General features: G+C 42.1%; 2 protein-coding genes and 3 long non-coding RNA genes across 16 annotated transcripts in view; 1 reads left to right on the forward strand and 4 right to left on the reverse strand.

Annotated features, from left to right (window-relative positions):
- The window catches only part of LOC124336941 (ancylostoma secreted protein-like), a 37407-nt gene that overhangs the window by 16669 nt on the left and 2496 nt on the right, over window positions 1-18242 (reverse strand). For 3 of the 11 annotated variants that reach the window (XM_046790879.1, XM_046790885.1, XM_046790886.1), the window contains exon 8: window positions 1750-1926. The exons of 5 other annotated variants lie outside the window; for them this stretch is intronic. In XM_046790879.1, coding sequence (XP_046646835.1) covers window positions 1750-1926 — 177 coding nt within the window. Of the gene's footprint in view, window positions 1-1749; window positions 1927-16196; window positions 16243-16310; window positions 16408-16492; window positions 16634-17481; window positions 17840-17901; window positions 18002-18074; window positions 18214-18242 lie in introns of those variants that run through there. 3 more of the 11 variants (XR_006917195.1, XM_046790878.1, XM_046790887.1) reach the window with 3 other exon arrangements.
- On the reverse strand, window positions 18-319 carry LOC124337433. The gene is made up of 2 exons (XR_006917361.1): window positions 197-319; window positions 18-104 (listed from the first exon to the last, which is right to left on the reverse strand). It is a non-coding gene; the product is annotated as an uncharacterized LOC124337433 (long non-coding RNA).
- Window positions 809-8074, reverse strand: LOC124337088 (venom allergen 5-like). 2 transcript variants are annotated; one of them, XM_046791132.1, is made up of 7 exons: window positions 8003-8074; window positions 7769-7894; window positions 7471-7647; window positions 1578-1659; window positions 1343-1481; window positions 1162-1261; window positions 809-1090 (listed from the first exon to the last, which is right to left on the reverse strand). In XM_046791132.1, the coding sequence occupies exons 1-7, from the start codon at window positions 8057-8059 to the stop codon at window positions 905-907; spliced, it is 867 nt and encodes a 288-aa protein (XP_046647088.1). In that variant the 5' UTR covers window positions 8060-8074; the 3' UTR covers window positions 809-904. The 2 variants fall into 2 exon arrangements, with proteins under 2 accessions (XP_046647088.1, XP_046647087.1); XM_046791131.1 differs by lacking the exon at window positions 1578-1659 and adding an exon at window positions 7303-7384.
- On the forward strand, window positions 6067-6475 carry LOC124337437. The gene is made up of 2 exons (XR_006917365.1): window positions 6067-6256; window positions 6325-6475. It is a non-coding gene; the product is annotated as an uncharacterized LOC124337437 (long non-coding RNA).
- On the reverse strand, window positions 16705-17107 carry LOC124337426. Its single transcript, XR_006917353.1, has 3 exons — window positions 16976-17107; window positions 16824-16918; window positions 16705-16754 (listed from the first exon to the last, which is right to left on the reverse strand). It is a non-coding gene; the product is annotated as an uncharacterized LOC124337426 (long non-coding RNA).

Here is an 18242-nt window from a genome sequence, read left to right on the forward strand (position 1 = left end):
GTGGTAGTGGTTGGTGGTGGGGGTTTGGTTGGTGGGGTTGGTTTGGTTGGTAGGGTTGGTTTGGTTGGTAGGGTTGGCTTCCTAGTAACAGATGTCTGAGCATCCTGAATTTATTATAAGATAGTAAAAGAAATTACATTTACATATCCTTCAGTCAAACTTTAAAATAATGTAATAAAGACAACAATATTCTTACTGCAAAAACCAAAAAGCAGGCGGCAGCAATCAGGACTATGGCGGCGAAGGTTCTCATGTTGGAGTGTTGCTGAAACGGCGGATCCCCAAAGTGAAACTGAACACTGAATGCGTCGTTATTTATACACATGGCAAATGGCCATGTTACCTATGCTTCTCCGGCAAAGCAAGGCAGCTGCCATGTTGAATTGACGCAAGTGCTCACAGGAGCTATTCCAAATAACAGTAGAATGATTTTGAAAAACACAAATTAAGGCGGTGTCATTTGAATGCATATGGATCTCCACATGCCGGTCTAAGTTCGGGCATATGTCCACGAGAAGGGCTTCAGATGTTCCGTAGAGCTCGCACATACGTGTCGTTGTTTCGACGGATTCGCTCTGAAAATATGTTTTTGAAAATAAGCAGGACACACCTGCACTGGCATGCTTGCCACATGCCTTGAGTCACGGCGAATAACCAAGACAGAAACTGACGAAAAGCTGTTTCTAACCAAATGTTTGGCGACGACAACGGCCTTTACCATACGGGTGTTTTTATGCCAACGGAATCTAGTTATACTGCCCGTTTGAGAGTTGGAGATATTCTAAAATTTTTTTTTTACAAGCAAAAGTTGCTGATTGATTAAATGTATTATGAAACTACTGCACTAGGATTTTATAGGCGCCAATAAATCAGGGGGAATAATGTCCACGACAGATTATTAAGCTCAAAAACAAATTGAGCCCAAATCACCACAACGATTGCTTGTGTCCAAGTTACACAAGCCGTTGCTGTTCACAGTGCCTGCGGGGCAGGCGGAACCGGATGTTCCTTGCTTATAAACAGCAGAGCCGCGATAATTGCCAGTTGGACCGTAATTGCAAACGTACATTCTATTATAGGGAAACGAAATCTAAATAATCAAAGAAGCAATCGTCTTAGCAATGAAATTTAAAATAGGGCAAATTCAAAAAAATGTCTTACGCTCGTCGTAGTTTGGAAGTAAGCAACTGCACAGCCAACAAGGGAAGTATCTGCCCATACTGCTTGCGTGTAGTGTCCAATTACATTTGGTGGGCTTGATCTTTGCAGAAAGATAAAATGAAACAGAATTGACAGCAGATGAATTAACTACCATTTTTTGTTTTAATTCAAAGTCACCTACGGGAGGGATTGGACATAAGTGGTGTTCATGTATTGAACTTCGTTGTACCAAGCGGTTATGGCTCCATTCCAGTCTGAGTTGCCAGCGGTGTCGGATTGAGACTTGAAAATGAACAAATTCTGACCCACTCGAAAACGAGCTATCACGTGGAATCATGAAGATTATTTTCATAAGACATGAGTCATAACTCAACAATACACATAAGAATTATTTAAAAAATTTAGATTCTACTTACGAACATTTCTGCAAGTGTCATGCTTAAACACACACTGTTGGGCGTGAGCTGCTGCCATGTCGGAGAGCTCTTGGTCCCATTTCTAAAACAAGTAAAAACATTCGGATTCTTTTTTAGACAATTCTAAATTGATGAATCCAAACAAGGATCAACTGTTGGCAGGTGGACATACCAACTCTCTCATGTTGGACGCAGGGGGTTGAGGCCCTGGACTTCCTTGGGTCTCGAGGCCCTGCGCAACTTTACGTCGGTAATCGTTGTGAACTTTCAAAATGGTCACGATGTCGGCATCGGTCACGATCGAACTAGTTGGGTAGGCCGGTTGGCAAGCCGATCCCCAAGTAGTGGTCTGGAGAATAGAGAAATTGTGTCACTTTTAGGTCATTCTTTAACGCCTTAACTGCACAAATTTTAGAATTATTTAAGCTTCAACTGTTTACCGAATATTTGCAGAGCGTGTTATCCCCCACCGAGCATGCCCGTATGAAAACGCCCCTTTGATTAATCACTGATAATTCAAGGATATTAGCTTGATTAATTATCCAATGATTATCGCCATCAAAATTCGGACATGATTATTACTGACTAAGCATAAATTTATCACTGAGAAATGAATGGTTTTTCATTAATTTCCAAATCATATATTCACTTACTTTTGACTGATTTAATGTGAAGTTTTCAATGCTTTTTTATTGATTGATTTTTCAATGCTTGTATCCAATGACTTTTTTTTATAAAATTCAAAAGCTATTTTCCTATAATAGTTTTCTTTCTCTACCAGTTTTGAACTCCTGTTGTCGGTTTTCCTTACCCTTGTTCCCTTTTTTCATTTAATGTATTTACCTATTATCTGTTAGAAATAATTGTAGCACGGGTTGAAATTTTCCGTATCGGGACTTGAACCATCGCTACTTTGATTGATAGCCAGACTCTGTAACCAACTACCTATGACGGTGGACATTCGATAAATGTAGTCAGTTCAAGTATCTATATATCATACGTATCTATATCAGGCGTTGTGATAAACAATTTTTTTTCGAAGAAAAAGAAAAACGTGTTGGTTTTTTGTTTGTTATTTATAATAATTAAAAAATCTTTCACAAAATAATAAAATAACATCTAAGAAAAATGCTAGAAATAGGATAGAGTCCAGTAACGAAATATTTGTCATTGCAAAATCAATTAGCGGAAATTATAACCGAGCCCGAAAAAATCATTCATTTATCACTAGAAACATCATTATATTGTCATTTAGGATATTATCGTTTAAAGTAGGTCTAAAAATTATGGTATCTTCCTTCATATTTACGATGATTGCGCTGTTCGCCTAGGAGTCGCTTTCGCGTTAAACCAAGACTACCACCCGTCTTACCATCATCATATGAAGAAGATACCAACTGAAATCATACTCAGAGTTAAATTCATTGATTCATTTATATAAGCCCCGATCTGGGATTGAACACGGTACCTTTCGATCCATAGGAGCGTGCGATAACCATTGGCCTATGGTTGCACATTCGATTTTATAATAACCATGTTGACATCGCCGTATGTTTCTTACATATGGAAATTCACCCTTAATATCATTGATTTCGACGCAACAAAATAATATAAGTCAATGATTCTTCATAAGAAGAACGTGAAAAGCATTCCAAAGGCCTTTCAGTGATAATTTATTGATATTTGAGAAATAATTTGTAATGGTATTTCATTCACTATGTTCACTATTTAGTAATAATCGGCAATAAAGTCAATGAACTATCAGGAAAATATTAATCGGGATAACCAATGATTTACATTGATAATCAGTGAAAATCAAATGATTCTGGAAATCCCTGTCGTGATATTTGTCAACTGTGCTAGGCTGCTAGCCACTGAAATATCATTACAATTTATGTTTAAAACTTAGTGATTTAAACTGAGCAGTATTCAATCAATCATTGGATAAAAAATCATTCTCAGTGATAATTCTCAGTGGTAATCCCTGAAATATCACTGAAATCTGAGGAAAGCTCAGTGATATGAACTGAGAAGTAATTATAAAAATCAATAACAAGCTGTATAAAAATCATTATTAAATCAAAATTACCGTTTGGGACTCATTGAACAATCATTTATTAATCATTGGAATGATTTCTTAGTGATAAATAGATGCTTATTATTGATTTATAGGTGTCAATGAAGTATGGCAATAAAAAGATAAGATATTCAAAGGTTTACTGAAAATTACTGAAAATGTAAATATCAGTAGAAAATCAGTAATTTTTCAAAAGAAAATATTCCATGGATTTTTACGTTATGTTCATTGATTAGTTCAATGACTAAGTTAAGTTTAATCACTGCAAAATACTTCATTTTCTGGATCTAATGATAAACCAATGAGTTTTTTGGACTCTGTTCTAATTTTTGAAATATCTTTGATTTTCCAACGATTTGTTACTGACTTTGTAAATTGATTTATCATAGAAAATCATCGCCAGTGATATTTGCGTGACATTCTTACTGACATTCTATGACATTTCAGACTGTCTATTGATTTGTTTATGATTTTCGTTGATCTGCAGTGATTTTCATTGACTCATTTCCATACGGGTGTACTGATGGTGCAGTAATCAGTTGTCTGGGCTTCCTGAATTTCATCACATCAAAAAAGAAATAATCAACTAGAGACAAACTATCAAATAACTTTAATGGGTAGGAAAAAAAAGAAGACAAGAAAATTCTTACAGCAAAAATCGAGAAGCAGGCGGCGGCAATCAGGACTGAGGCAGCCAAAGTTTTCATCTTGTATTCTTGTAATAAGTGTTACTGCTGAAGTTGTGGATTTCAAATTGTGAATCAACTCTGAACCGTGTCGGTATTTATACAGATTCCATGTCCCTTAGATCCAAGGTATTTTTAGCGAGCCTGCACTTTTCAAACAAAGCTGCCGGTGCACCTGCTGTACGGAATCGGACCCAAAGTGACCGCGAAAGCTGTCGTGTATTGGCACAAAAACTTAAACGGTGTCAACTGATGAACGCAAGGTATCCAGATACATGGTCTACCTGAGGTGCGTCAACGAAAAGGGCTCGAAATATTTATTGGTTGACCAAAAACCAATTTTCCATTATGAACTACACATACTTGTCCTCGTTCTGAACGATTCAACATGAAAATACGACTGAAAAGAAAGAGAAAAATAAAACCTGCACTTGTGTTTGCCAAATGTGTTTCGTCGGGTCGTACAACTAAGTGCCGGAAACTGACGAATTCGCCATAGATTTTATTTCTAACCACCATGTTTGATGTCCTCAACAACCTAAACCACACTTGTGGTAAAAAGGTACTGGTATGTGTGTATGCAAACGGAATCTGCTCACTGTTCGTTTGAGACACGTGGCTCGCACAAAAATGCCGACTGATTAAATTGGATTTCTTAGATTGGCAAAATATGGAAAAGATAATTGCCAGCACAGATCGTCAAGATACTGACTGCGATACAAATCTTAAAGTTACGAACTGCGTTCAAGCGCACAAGCCGTTGGTGTTAACAGTACCTGGCGGGCAGGCGGATCCGGCAGTTCCTTGCAGATAAACCGGAAGGCTAATCCAATTGCCAGTTGGGCCGTAGTTGCAAACGTAGAACCTATTGTAGGGATACGATGTTCCAAAAGTCTGGAAAAAACAAACAAACAAAATCTTAGCTCAAAATTCAGCAAACGTAATTGAAATTCCTTACGGCAGTAGATTGAAAGTAGGCTACTGCGCAACCGATGAGATAAGTTTCCACCCATATCACTTGCGTGTAATGATAATTAACAATCGCTGAGCTCGCTCGGTATTCATTGTTACCAAAGAGTTTCTTGAAATGAAGGCCAGATAAATGGGACGAAATGCCTTGTGTCAGCCAGAGTGTGTCAGCCAAGCATTATAAACAGCAGCGCCGGGCAAATTGGCACAAAGCAGCGGTAACATACTTAATTTCCAGTATGTTAGTAGGTTAAAAGTACTGAATTTGTCAAGTAGGGCTTTTTTCATACTTAATTTGGAAAATTTCCTACTTGAAATATTTTTTAACGTACTTACAACTCATTTTCATACTTGCAAGCACTATCTTTTTTAAATATCAAGTAGTTTAGGGAGTTGTAAGTATGTTCAACTATTTGTAAGTATTGTAAATTTGTAAGTATATTGGACGAACATACTTATACCTATTTTTCATACTTATTTTCGTCGTATACATACTTAAACAGCTAATAAGATACTTGTACTTTGTACTTGTACTTTTGCTCACTTTTGAAATTTGATTGAGCTTAGCCTATATATATCGACTACTGGATTCAACTTGTTAGTCGACGAGGCTAGTGATCCCACGTCCATTGAAGATGTGGTTGTTGCTAGTAGTAACACAACTGATGGCGTCAGGGCTGGTCTTGAACAATCATCAGCTGAAGATAGGCATGATTTTGATCACGAACAACAACCCCAACATTTTGACCAGCAAAATTTGGTTCCTGCTGCTCATCGTGAAATTGAATCCCTCCTTTTCACTCATGGTGCTGCGTTTAGTGAATTTGAATGGGAAGCTGGCTTGCTATCTTATGTTGCGACAAAGATATTTCCTGACCTACGAGGCCCTGCTCTTTGTGTCTCAGTCCATCCATGAGCATTATTCAAGAAATATGGCCATCGTTCAGGTAGAACTCTAGAATACATGTAAACTACTTGTTTAAGGAATATAACTCCTTTTTTTCATTAATCGTAGGAAAAATTTGCTGCCCTATTTTTATCTACTGAAGGAACTGGTAGTACCGAGTTTAAAGCAGCTTTCCTGTAAATCATTTTTGTGAAAAAAATGAATAAGGGCACATGCTCGCCGCTTTAGGAGAGAAAATTGAATATAATGTTTGGACATATAAATCTCTAAGTCCTAAACCCCCCCGTTGATTTATATCGGTTATTTAATTAGTTAAAACATATCAAGAATGGCACAGCGGATCAGCATCTGACTGTGATGCGAGAGACCCGTGTTCGATTCCCACAGAAGGCTTTTCTTTTATTCAAGTAAGTATGTTGGAGGCACATACTTACATGCTTACTCGTTACTTACAAAATGTAAGTATAAAAAACTATTTAAGTATGTTAAGCTCGTAAGTAGTTTCGTCTTGTAAGTAATCCTGGCCCACTAAAGTATGTTAAGGTAAGTATTCTACCGCTGCTGTGCAGCTATCGCGTAGTTGCAAACGTAGAACCTAATATAGGGAAACTTTGGCCCAAAAATCTAAAAAGATAAAAAAAATCGTCAAAATAAAAAAATAAGTTAAATTTCAGCCAAATTTCTTACGGCCGTAGATTGGAAGTAAGTCGTTGCACAACCCACAAGATAAGTTTCCGCCCATACTACTTGCGTGTAGTGTCCAATTGGGGGTTTTACATTTCCACTATCCAGAAAAAATAAAAAATAAATATAACAAAAATCAAAGGAATAAATAATTGAATGCGAGTTAACCTTATTTAAAAAATTTAAATTACTTACGGCCAGCTCGTGACATAAGTTTTTTTCATGTTTTTAACTTCTTTGTACCAATCGGCTACTGCTTTGTTCCAGTTTGAAGTGCCAAGGGTGTCGACGCTGGACCCGTCCATGAAAATATTCTGACCCACCTGATATTTAGCTATCGGGGGATAATGCAATATAGATTGTGATTACACGGTTTTGTAATATAAATGAAATTGTACTTACGAACGTTTCTGCAACCGTCATGGTCACCGATACACTGTCGGGTGAGGGTTACAGCCATGGCAGCGAGTTCCTGATCCCATTTCTAAAAATTTCAAAATCATTCTGAGATGTCTTACAATTTAACTTGATGAATCGGAGCAAGGATTAATTGTTGGCAAGCGGACATACCAACTCTCTCATGTTGGACGCAGGGGGTTGAGGACCTGGACTTCCTTGGGTCTCGAGGCCCTGCGCAACTTTACGTCGGTAATCGTTGTGCACTTTCAAAATAGTCTTGATGTCGGCATCGGTCACGATGGATTTGGTCGGGTAGGCCGGTTTGCAAGCCTTTCCCCAAGTTGGACTCTACCAAATGACGAGGAAAAGAATTAGCTTCAGTCCTTTCTTTGTAACACACTATCTTGATTACATCTTTTATCTTATTCCTAAATTCAGAAAAAAAGTTATTGAAGTGGATGATACTTACCGGATAAAGGCAGTAAACGTGCTGAGGTTGATATGGCCCGCATGAAGGGATTTTGCAGAAGTTTGTAGCAGCAGTTAAATTCGCGGCAGGCCTGGTCACTGCTGGCTCAACAGATGACTGAGCATCCTGAATTCGTTATAAGACAGCAAAAGAAAGAAATTACATTTATCCTTCAGTCAAATTTTAAATAATGTAGTGGCTGTGTGGAAAAAATGAAGACAACAATATTCTTACTGAAAAAACCAAGAAGCAGGCGGCAGCAACCAGGACTGTGGCGGCGAAGGTTTTCATTTTGAAGCGTAGCTGAAATGGCGGATCCCCAAAGTGGAAATGAGCATCCAATGTGTCGTTATTTATACAGATTTTCTTTCCCCTAGATCCAATGTGTTTCCATATAATGTCCATGTTGCCAATGCTTCTCCAGCAAAGCAAGGCAGCTGCCATGTAGAAATGACGCAAATGCTCACAAAAGCCAGTCCAATTAACAGTAGAATGATTTCGAAAATATATACGAAACAATTTGAATGCATATGGATCCACATGCCGGTCTAAGTCTGGGTATATGTTCGTGATAAGGGCTTAAAATGCCCAGTTCCATTTTGACATGGATTTTTATTTGTTCGCCTGATAGTTATGAATGCCACATATTCTAGAGCCCACACGTACGAGGTGTTGTTCTGGGGGGATTCAATATGAAAATATGTTTTTGAAAAAAAAGCAGGATAAACCTGCACTTGTGCTTGCCACATGCCATGAGTCACGGCGTATGACTAAGACAGAAACTGACAGAAACTGACAGAAAGTTTGATGCTAAATAGTCAAATGTTTTGTGGCGACTTTGTAACAGCCTTTACCATACTTGTGTGTCGTTTTATGCCAACGGATCTAGTTATACTGCCCGTTGGAAACGTGCAGATTATCCGACATTTTTTTTTACTAACCAAAGATGCTTATGACTTATGATGATTATTAATTGAATTATAAAACTACTTATAGGCGCCGAAAAATCAGTGTTCAAACAGACAAGCCGTTGCTTTTTAAAGTACCTACGGGGCAAGCGGATCCGGCCTTGCAGATAAACCGGAAGGTTGATCCAATTACCAGTCGGGCCGTAGTTGCAAACGAGAGAGCCCATTATAGGGATTAGATATATGGCCAAAAAACCTGAATAAAGAAATTATCTTATCAGTGAAATCCCCCAAAATTGCAATTTCAGTCGAATTTCTTACGGCCGTAGATTGAAAGTAAGCAACTGCACAGCCAACAAGAGAAGTAGCCTATCCGCCGGTATCCGCGTGAAGTGTCCACTTACTTTTGGTGGGCTTGATCTGTGCCGAAATAAAGATTCAATCAGATTGCATGTGAGTTAACCTATTTTTTCGATTTCAGCAAAATCACTCACGGGAAGGATTGGACATAAGTGACGTTCATGTATCGAACTTCATTGTACCACTTGGTTATTGCCGCATTCCATTCCGAAGTGCCAAGGTTGTCGTCGGAAGACCCGCCAATGTACAAATTCTGACCCACTTGAAAACGCGCTATCGCGGGGTATTAGTTTTTATAAGCCGTTAGCGGTTATCATTTAATTTCAAAATATTAATCCTACTTACGAACGTCTTTGCAAGTGTCATGTTTGTAGCACACACACTGGTGGGCGTGGGCTGCGCCATCTCGTAGAGCTTTTGGTCCCATTTCTATAAAACAAATCAAATCATTCTGAGATTTTTTTTTTTACAATTCCAACTTGAGTCTCATAAGGCCCTGCGCAACTTTACGTCGGTAGTCGTTGTGCGACTCCCAATATGGTCACGATGTCGGCATCGATCACGATCGATTCTTTCGGAAAGCCAGGTTGGCAAGCCGCGCTCCCCAACTGGTGTTCTAGGAAAATGAAAAATTGTGTTCATTTGTCTTGATCACCTGAATTGCATAAATTCTAAAATTATTTAAGCTTCAACTGTTTACCGAATATTTACAGAGCGTGTGTTCCGTTGGCACGGAGCATGTGCTGGTGGTGCAGTCATCAGTTGTCTGGGCTTCCTGAATTTCATCACGTCAGACAAAGAATCAATTAATTATATACAAACTATCAGATAACTTCAATGTGTAGGAAAAGAGAAGGCAAGACATAATTCTTACAGGAAAAATCGAGAAGCAGGTGGTGGCAATCAGGACTATTAAAGGCAGCCAAAGATCTCATCTTGTATGCGTTGCTGATGCTAAAGTGGGGGATCAACTCCGAACCGTGTCGGTATTTATAAGATACAAGATATTTGTAAAGAACATCCTTGCCTGCACTTTTCAAACAAAGCTGGGCATACACCTGCTGTACGGAATTGGACCCAGAGTGATTGTGTATTGCTGAGCACAGAAACTAAACCGGTGTCAACTGATGAACGCAAGATATCCAAATACCCTGTCTACCTCAAGATATGTCCACTGTGAAAATTCGACTGAAAAGAAACAGCAAAATAAACCTGCACTTGTGTTTGCTAAATGAGTTTAGTCAGGTCGTACTTTAACGAAGCGCCAGAAACTGTCGAATCCGTCATAGAAGAGCTTTTTTCTAACCACAGCATGTTTTATGTCATCAACAACCTTTACCACCATACTAATTGTGTGTGTATACCGGGGGTTGGCAACTCACAACTTGGGTGTACGAAGATTTGGGATTCTAGAGAGATTCTAGAGATTCCGAAAGATTCTATGAGAGGAGAGATAGGGAGATTCTGGCCAGGGCGGACCAGGGTGTACGAAGATTCTGGGGAGTTGCCAACCCCCGGTGTATACCAACGGAATCTTCTAACTGTCCGTTTGAGAAGCGTGGCTTGCACATAAATGTTTCATTTTATTTTTAATTTTTTGTTATAAGCAAAAGTTGCTGCTGACTGATTAAATGTATTGTCAAACTACTACACTTGGATTTCATAGATCGGCAAAATCGGGAAAAAATAATTGCCAAGACAGATCGTCAAGATACTGACTGCGTTACTGTTAGATTATGATCAAGGGATAGACATTACTTTTCATCTTGTTTATTACCATCTCAACATTGAGGAAACATGCCGTCTCTTGACATCAAGAGGGCTGCCATCTCTTATTGTAAAGAGGGTAGATTGATATAACATATTACCTTTGATCGCAGTCCACTAGCACAGAATACAGAGACACTTGTAAGATAATAATCTAGGTGGGATGCTGAACGAACAAAGTGTTCACCATAAGAAAGAGAAGACACACACACGTAATAGAACGTCAGAAAGACGATGACAACGATTGAGAGTCGTTGTGCATAATCGAGGATAGTCCCCCTAGCGGAGGATTGTTAACTTAACACTCCCCCTCAATCCGAGCGTGTTGATCTAGGTGTTTAATTTTGAAAGAATTGAGAAGTGTTAGACGTAAGGAGAATAATAAGAAAGAAAAAATACGAAAATTTGAATTTTGTTTTAGCTTCGAGGCAAGCTGCAGACACCGATGCGTTCCCTGTTCAGTCGAAGTGCTTCTACCTTCAAGGGCTTCGTGAGGAAGTCGGCCAATTCGTCTGCGGATGAGACGGACAGAAGACGGATGTTCTTTTGTTTGAACTCCTTGCGAATGTAGTGGTACTTCAACTCGATGTGCTTCGTCCTTGCGTGGAAGACCGGATTGTGAACCATCATGATGGCGCTTTTGTTGTCGCAAAGAAGAGGCGTAGGCTCCTGTTGTTTAAATCCGATCTCCTCCAACAGATTTCTTCGCCACGCGATTTCTTTGCTGGCGTGTCCGGCTGCGTAGCATTCTGCTTCGGCGGTTGAAAGTGCGATCGGCTTCTGAAGATGACAGGTCCAAGAGATCGCGCCTCCATTCAAAATGAATATTAGACCGGAGGTGGATCGCCGGGTGTCCTCGCAACCTGCGAAATCAGAATCGGAGTAGCCGACAAGATGATTTGTGATGCCTGTCCCTCCGTAGCAGATCCCAAAGTCGATTGTGCCTGCCAGATAGGCCAAGATCCACTTGATTGCCTCCCAGTGAGGTACTCCGGGGTCGATACTTTGCCGGGAGCAAGCGTTGACGGCGAACAAGGCGTCGGGGCGTGTCATCTTTGCTACGTACATGAGGCCGCCGACTGCAGCGCGGTAAGGTGTCGTTGTGAGCGGAGGTTTACCACTGTTCTGTGGGCGGTCTCTGGCACTGAGGCGAGAGCAGGGATCAGCTGGCACGTTACGGGGATGACAGTCTGTCATCCTGAATTTCTCCAGCAGTAAACGGACGTAGGTGCCTTGAGAGATGTAGAGTTTCCTCTCTTCGCGGTTCCTTGTGATCTCGAGGCCGATGAAGATGTCGGCTGGTCTCGAGGTCATCTCAAGGTACTGCTCCAGGTGCTGGATGATGGCTGTTGCCTTTTCTAGCGTCTTTGTTGCCAGGATGCCGTCGTCGACCCAAATCCCGAACAGAGTGATGTCGTTCGGGTCCTTTCCAATGTGATAGTAGAGACACGGGTCGTAGTTGGAACGGATCAGTTCGTACTTGACAATATAGCCGTCGAAGGTCTCGTTGAAGTTGTACGCTGACTGAATCAGTCCGTAGATTGGATGATTGAGCCGACCGACTTTTCCTGGTTTAGTGAACCCTTCTGGCAACTCGATGTACAGTTCTTCGGTCAGAGTTCCGCAGAGAAAGGCGGTCTTGACGTCAAGTTGTGTGAGTTCCAAGTCGTGGACGGCAGCAATGGAGAGCAGCACTCGAAGAGAGTCGACCTTCAGGGTCGGGGCGTACGTTTCGGATGACGTGTAGTCGACATCGGGCTCCTGCGTGTAGCCTTTCGCCACGAAACGAGCCTTGTAGATTGATGGACTTCCTTTGAAGCCCGGCTTCAGCTTGTAGGTCCACCTGGTTTTGATCACTGAACGGTCTTTCGGCCGATCGACTTCCGTGTAGGTCTCGGTCGTTTGCAGTGAATTGTATTCTTTCAGTGTGGCACCCATCCATTCCTTTGCTTGTTTAGAGGCCACGGCGTCTTGATATTGATCCGGTACTTCATTCTCCGTCGATCGGGCTGTCGCGTACTTGGTGCCGTCGGCTGCCTTCATGCTCTTGATGACTTTTGGCGTCTTGATTCTCAACGAGCGACGGGGATCTGGAACCGCAGGCGCGTCTATTAGGTTTTCTTCTTCTAAGGCCGTGCGCTTCCGTACCAGTCTTCCTTTCTTTGTTGGAGGTGGAAAAGAGGGAGACTCAGGCTGACTGCTTAAAGGAAAGATGAGCGGAGAGGTAGGCACCGTGTCGTCTCGAGGATCTTCAGGCGGTTGGAAAATTGTAGTTACTTGTTCGTCAGTGTTGGGATGAACCTTTGGTTGGGATGCAAGCTGTGGGAAGACTTGAGTGTCTTTCTGTAAGTCGACGGAGGGGAGACGTGGAGCGTAGACGTGATGAGCCGGTGAAGCGTCGCAGCTCGTGTTAACTTTTCCGGTAGATGGATCGTAGAATCTCTCTCCTTTCTGAGTGTCGGAGTTGCCGACGAAGTAGACCAGATTTCCAACGGGCTCGAGTTTGCCTGTACGAATTGCCTTGGGAATCAAAACGTAGAACTCCCTTCCGAAGGCCCTGAGCGTCGAAAGATTTGGCTTCTTTTTGAACCATGCTTCGTACGGTGTCACATCTGGGCAAGTGGTGGAGATAGATCGGTTCAAAACGTAGATCTTGTGATTTGTTGCTTCGGCCCAGAGCGAGAGAGGAAGAGACTTGTTGGAGTGCAACAACGCGCGAGTCCCTTCGAAGAGCGTCCTGTTGTCTCTTTCGGCTGAGCCATTTTGTTGAGGCGAATGGCGAACGGAGGTCTCGTGCCTGATGCCCTTCTTTTTCAGTCGCTGTTCAAAGTCGTTCGACTCGTACTCCTTGCCGCCGTCGGTCCGCACGCACTCGACCAGTTGTCCTGTCTGAGTGTGAAGGAGACGAATGAAATCCAAAATTGCACCCGCGACTTGATCCTTCGTCTTGAGATAGTATGCGACGCGGAAATCACTGAAGTCGTCTCTCACGGTGCAGCAGTAGAGGGCACCTCCGAGGCTCTTCACTTGAGCTGGACCCCAGACGTCGGAGAAAATCAGTTGACCAATGCGGGAGGACCTATCTGAGGTGCTGCTGTAGAAGGGAGTGCGCTTTGCCTTGGCTGCTGCGCACTCGTGACAGTGTTCTATAGGAGGTTGGGTTCCTGCTGGCAGAGTGAAACCGTCGACTGCGCCGCTCTTGGACATCTTGATCATCATTGGATAATTCAAATGTGCGAGGCGAAGGTGCCATTCTTCAATAGAATTGTGACTAGAACGGGAGAGAGCTCGGAAAGATTGACATGCTGGTTGAGCGGTCTCGGTCGTCTCCTCCAGACGATAGAGAGTAGCGTCCGAGTTACGTTTTCCGGAGAGAATGGTAACACCGTTCAGGTTGACGTGAACTTTGGTTCCGGAGAAATGGATCGCTGCCCCTTTTGCTGTGATAGCCCCGACTGAAATGAGGTTGATGCCGAGCTCGGGTGCAAAAAGAGAATTGTGGAATGTGATGAGCTGAGTTGATCCATTCACCGACGCGTTAAAGGTGACGTCACCGATTCCTCTTATCTCCACGCGACTGTTGCCGATTCCTTCGATCGACTTCCTTCCTGATGGAATAGGTTTGAAGTTCGAGAATCTGGATTGTTGGTGGAACATGTGTTGAGTTGCGCCCGAGTCCAAGTAGACTTCAGAAGCTTGATGGTTCGAGAGAGAGGATTGAGCGGCGTGGGCGATCATGCTGACACTTGGTTGGCTGGGATCCAAGATGATGGCTCTGTTATCTGTTTCTTGCAAGTATGCGGCGTATGCTGCCGGATCATCCTTTAAGAAACGGCATTCCTTCTGCCAGTGGCCGTAGTAGTTGCAATGCCAGCATTTCCCGTCTCTTCTCTTGTTCCCATCGTTGGATGAAGAGAAACGAGAGTCCCGACGTCCGGAACCTCGGTTGCCGCCACGAAATCCACCGCGATTTCCTCTTCCTCCTCTGCCACCTCTCTGTGGATAGGGGCTCGAATTAAATCGAGCTGCTTCTCGATTAAATGGGCCGGCATCGACTCGTGAGGCGTCATGGTGTGAGGAACTTGGAGCTGGATACTGCGATGATGAGTGATGCGAGGGCTGACCGTAAAGAGCTTTGTTGTTGTCCGAATCTTTGTTGTGAACGTTGACATGGCGTCTTTTGTTTCTATCTTCTTCATTGCAGAGTCTCGTCGTGAGATTTGCGAGGGTCCTCTCTGCCATTGCTGTGCTCTCCCACGCAGTGAAGAAGCCGAGAAACTGATCGGGCAGAGTAGTGAGGATACGATTGCTGATGCTCAGCTCGTCTGTTGCACAGCCTGCTTCTGTAAGGTCCTTGGCCAGGAGCTTGATTCCCTCGATGTGGGCTCTGACACCGTGTTCACTGTTGAAAGTGACATTAAGAAACTGCTGTTGAAGAGCCTGTCTTCTCTCAATGGAGTTTTGCTGATACTGATTCTCGATGGAGACCCAGATATCTCTTGCTGTGTCACATGTCAAAAGAGATCTTTGTTGCTCTTCGTGACAGGTGTTGAACAAAAAGTACTTTGCCAAGTTGTCGTCCTTCATCCACTTGTCAATAAGGGCTTTGTTCGTGACCACAGTGCCTTCTTTGACCTGGACGGAGAGAAAAAAATATAGCATGGCATTACAGTGTGTTTCTGTATGTACCAATATTGTGTTTTTTTTTTAAATATTACCTCAGCAGGCTTAGCTCTTGATCCATTAACTATGGTTTTGAGATCATGCTCTTGGAGTCGCAGTTGGATGCTATATTTCCAAATGGCAAAGTTCTTTCCGTTGAACCTTTCTGTCTTAATGCCTCCTTCTCTTGTCGAGGGATTTGATTCCATCTTGATATGAGTCGACTTGCGTCTCTGGGCCCATAACCTGTTAGATTATGATCAAGGGATAGACATTACTTTTCATCTTGTTTATTACCATCTCAACATTGAGGAAACATGCCGTCTCTTGACATCAAGAGGGCTGCCATCTCTTATTGTAAAGAGGGTAGATTGATATAACATATTACCTTTGATCGCAGTCCACTAGCACAGAATACAGAGACACTTGTAAGATAATAATCTAGGTGGGATGCTGAACGAACAAAGTGTTCACCATAAGAAAGAGAAGACACACACACGTAATAGAACGTCAGAAAGACGATGACAACGATTGAGAGTCGTTGTGCATAATCGAGGATAGTCCCCCTAGCGGAGGATTGTTAACTTAACAGTTACAAATCTTAGGGCAAAGTCACACCAACTGCGTTCAAGCGCACAAGCCGTTGTTGTTTACAGTACCTGCGGGGCAGGCGGATCCGGCAGTTCCTTGCAGATAAACCGGAAGGCTGATCCAATTGCCAGTTGGGCCGTAGTTGCAAACGTAGAATCTATTGTAGGGATACGCTGTTCCAAAAGTCTGGAAAAAACAAACAAGCAAACAAAATCTTAGCTCAAAATTAAGAAAACGTAATTGAAATTCCTTACGGCAGTAGATTGGAAGTAGGCCACTGCGCAACCGATGACATAAGTTTCCGCCCACACTACTTGCGTGTAATGATAAATAACATTCGGTGAGCTTTCTCTGTTCAGGGAAAGAAAAGAAAAACAACCCCAAAGAGAATATTATATCGCACATAGTTGCCCTGATTCAATTTAAAATCACTTACGGTAAGCTCGTGACAGCAGCGGTGGTCATATGTATTGAACTTCATTGTACCAAGAGGTTACTGCCGCATTCCAGTTTGAAGTGCCGAGAATGTCGCCGGAAGACCCGGCAATGTAAACATTCTGACCCACCCTGAAACGAGCTATCGGGAGAAAATGTGTCGACAAGTAATAATTGCCGTAGTGGCAAAACGTTCCAATGCCATATTCCAGTGACATTTCCGGATCGAGACGTCCGATCGAGACAAAACAGGGGAATCGGCACTAAAGGAAGTGAACAGAAATTAATTTAAAATACAATTATTGGCATTAAATGGCGAGGGCTAAACTCACTCCATTGCTGAGATCCATGTCGACCTCTTCTGCTGCGCGCAACGGAATCTTACTCCCCGCAAGATGATCGCAAGTGAATGCCGTTTATTTAACACCTAATGAAAGCAAAGATGGTACGAAAAATTGCGAAAGAGAATGATTGAAAAATCCACCTGGATCAAAAGTGGTTGACCGATTCGCAACTCCAGCATCCGCAAAACCAGATGAGCCTTCTTCCGCATCATTCTGGCGTGTCGCGGAGTTACTGTGTGGGCCGAATGGGGCCAAAAGTGAAACGAATCTGGACTGCGGATGGGCTGTTGACAGCCTCCTGATGTAGGAACAGCACTACCAGGCGGTTTACTGGCATCTAGAATGATTCCATCAACTTCTTCCTCGTATTTCATAACTTCATCAAGCTCCTACAAATAATAGCATTTATAGTATTTATACTTTTAGTTTCACATTTCGCGAGTCGTATTGAAATTGACATTTTTATGTTTTATCATTTCTCATCGCATCGCATTATTACAAGATTATCAATCCAATTGATTGAAATCAATTAACCTTCAGATTCAAATTTCAAGGTGTTGAATAATTAATCAGTGCATAGTAGATTCAGTCAGTTTAGTTTGCGCGCAAATATTTATAATGTGATGCAAATCGGCAAATGAATGAATGCTTGCTGATTAGATGTATTAATACTTTCCAGATTTGCGTACCGGTTAATAAAAAGGTTAACATTAAATAACTGCATATTTGGTCTATATAGTTCATGGAAAAAAAAAGCAAAAAAATGGTATGTTTGAATTGTGCATCAATTGAAGTTGAGAAAATGACTTAAAGGGGAAAATGGTCCATTGATAAAACACTTGGGTACATCTTTCTCAAGCACACAAGCCATTGCTGTTTGCGGTTCCCGTGGGGCAGGCGGAACCGGCCGTCCCTTGCTTATAAACAGCAGAGCCGAGCCAATTGCCAGTTGGTCCATAGTTACAAACGTAGAACCTGTTATAGGGAAATCCTGGTCCAAAAACCTAAACAAATAAAAAAAAGTCTTAGCCAAAAATTTAAACAAAAATGCAATGAAATTTCTTACGCCTGTCGTAGTTTGGTAGTATGCAACTGCACAACCCACAAGATAAGTGTCCGCCCATACTACTTGTGTGTAGTGTCCAATTACCCTTGGTGGGCTTGCACTATCCAGAAAAAAAGACAACAGAATATCTTTGATAACGAGCTTTTACGAGTTTAATTTGAAACATTACTTACGGAAAGCTCGTGACATAAGTGGTGTTCATGTCTTTTACTTCATTGTACCAAGCGGTTACTGCTGCAGTCCAGTTTGAAATGCCAAGGGTGTCGGCGGAAGACCCGCCAATGTAATTATTCTGACCCACTCGAAAACGAGCTATCGAGGGTAATGCAGTGTGAATTGTG

Source organism: Daphnia pulicaria, chromosome 4, assembly GCF_021234035.1.
Source record: "Daphnia pulicaria isolate SC F1-1A chromosome 4, SC_F0-13Bv2, whole genome shotgun sequence".
Classification (NCBI taxonomy): Eukaryota; Metazoa; Arthropoda; class Branchiopoda; order Diplostraca; family Daphniidae; genus Daphnia; species Daphnia pulicaria.

What these genes read in the sequence shown, in the direction of transcription:
- LOC124337088 (XM_046791132.1), bottom strand. Translation starts at nt 8,059, where the DNA reads ATGAAAACCTTCGCCGCCACAGTCCTGGTTGCTGCCGCCTGCTTCTTG. An exon ending in CCTGCTTCTTGGTTTTTTCA is followed by an intron (nt 7,895 to 8,002) that starts GTAAGAATATTG and finishes TAACGAATTCAG; the next exon opens with GATGCTCAGTCATCTGTTGA. An exon ending in ACTTATGTCCAATCCCTCCC is followed by an intron (nt 1,262 to 1,342) that starts GTAGGTGACTTT and finishes CTTTCTGCAAAG; the next exon opens with ATCAAGCCCACCAAATGTAA.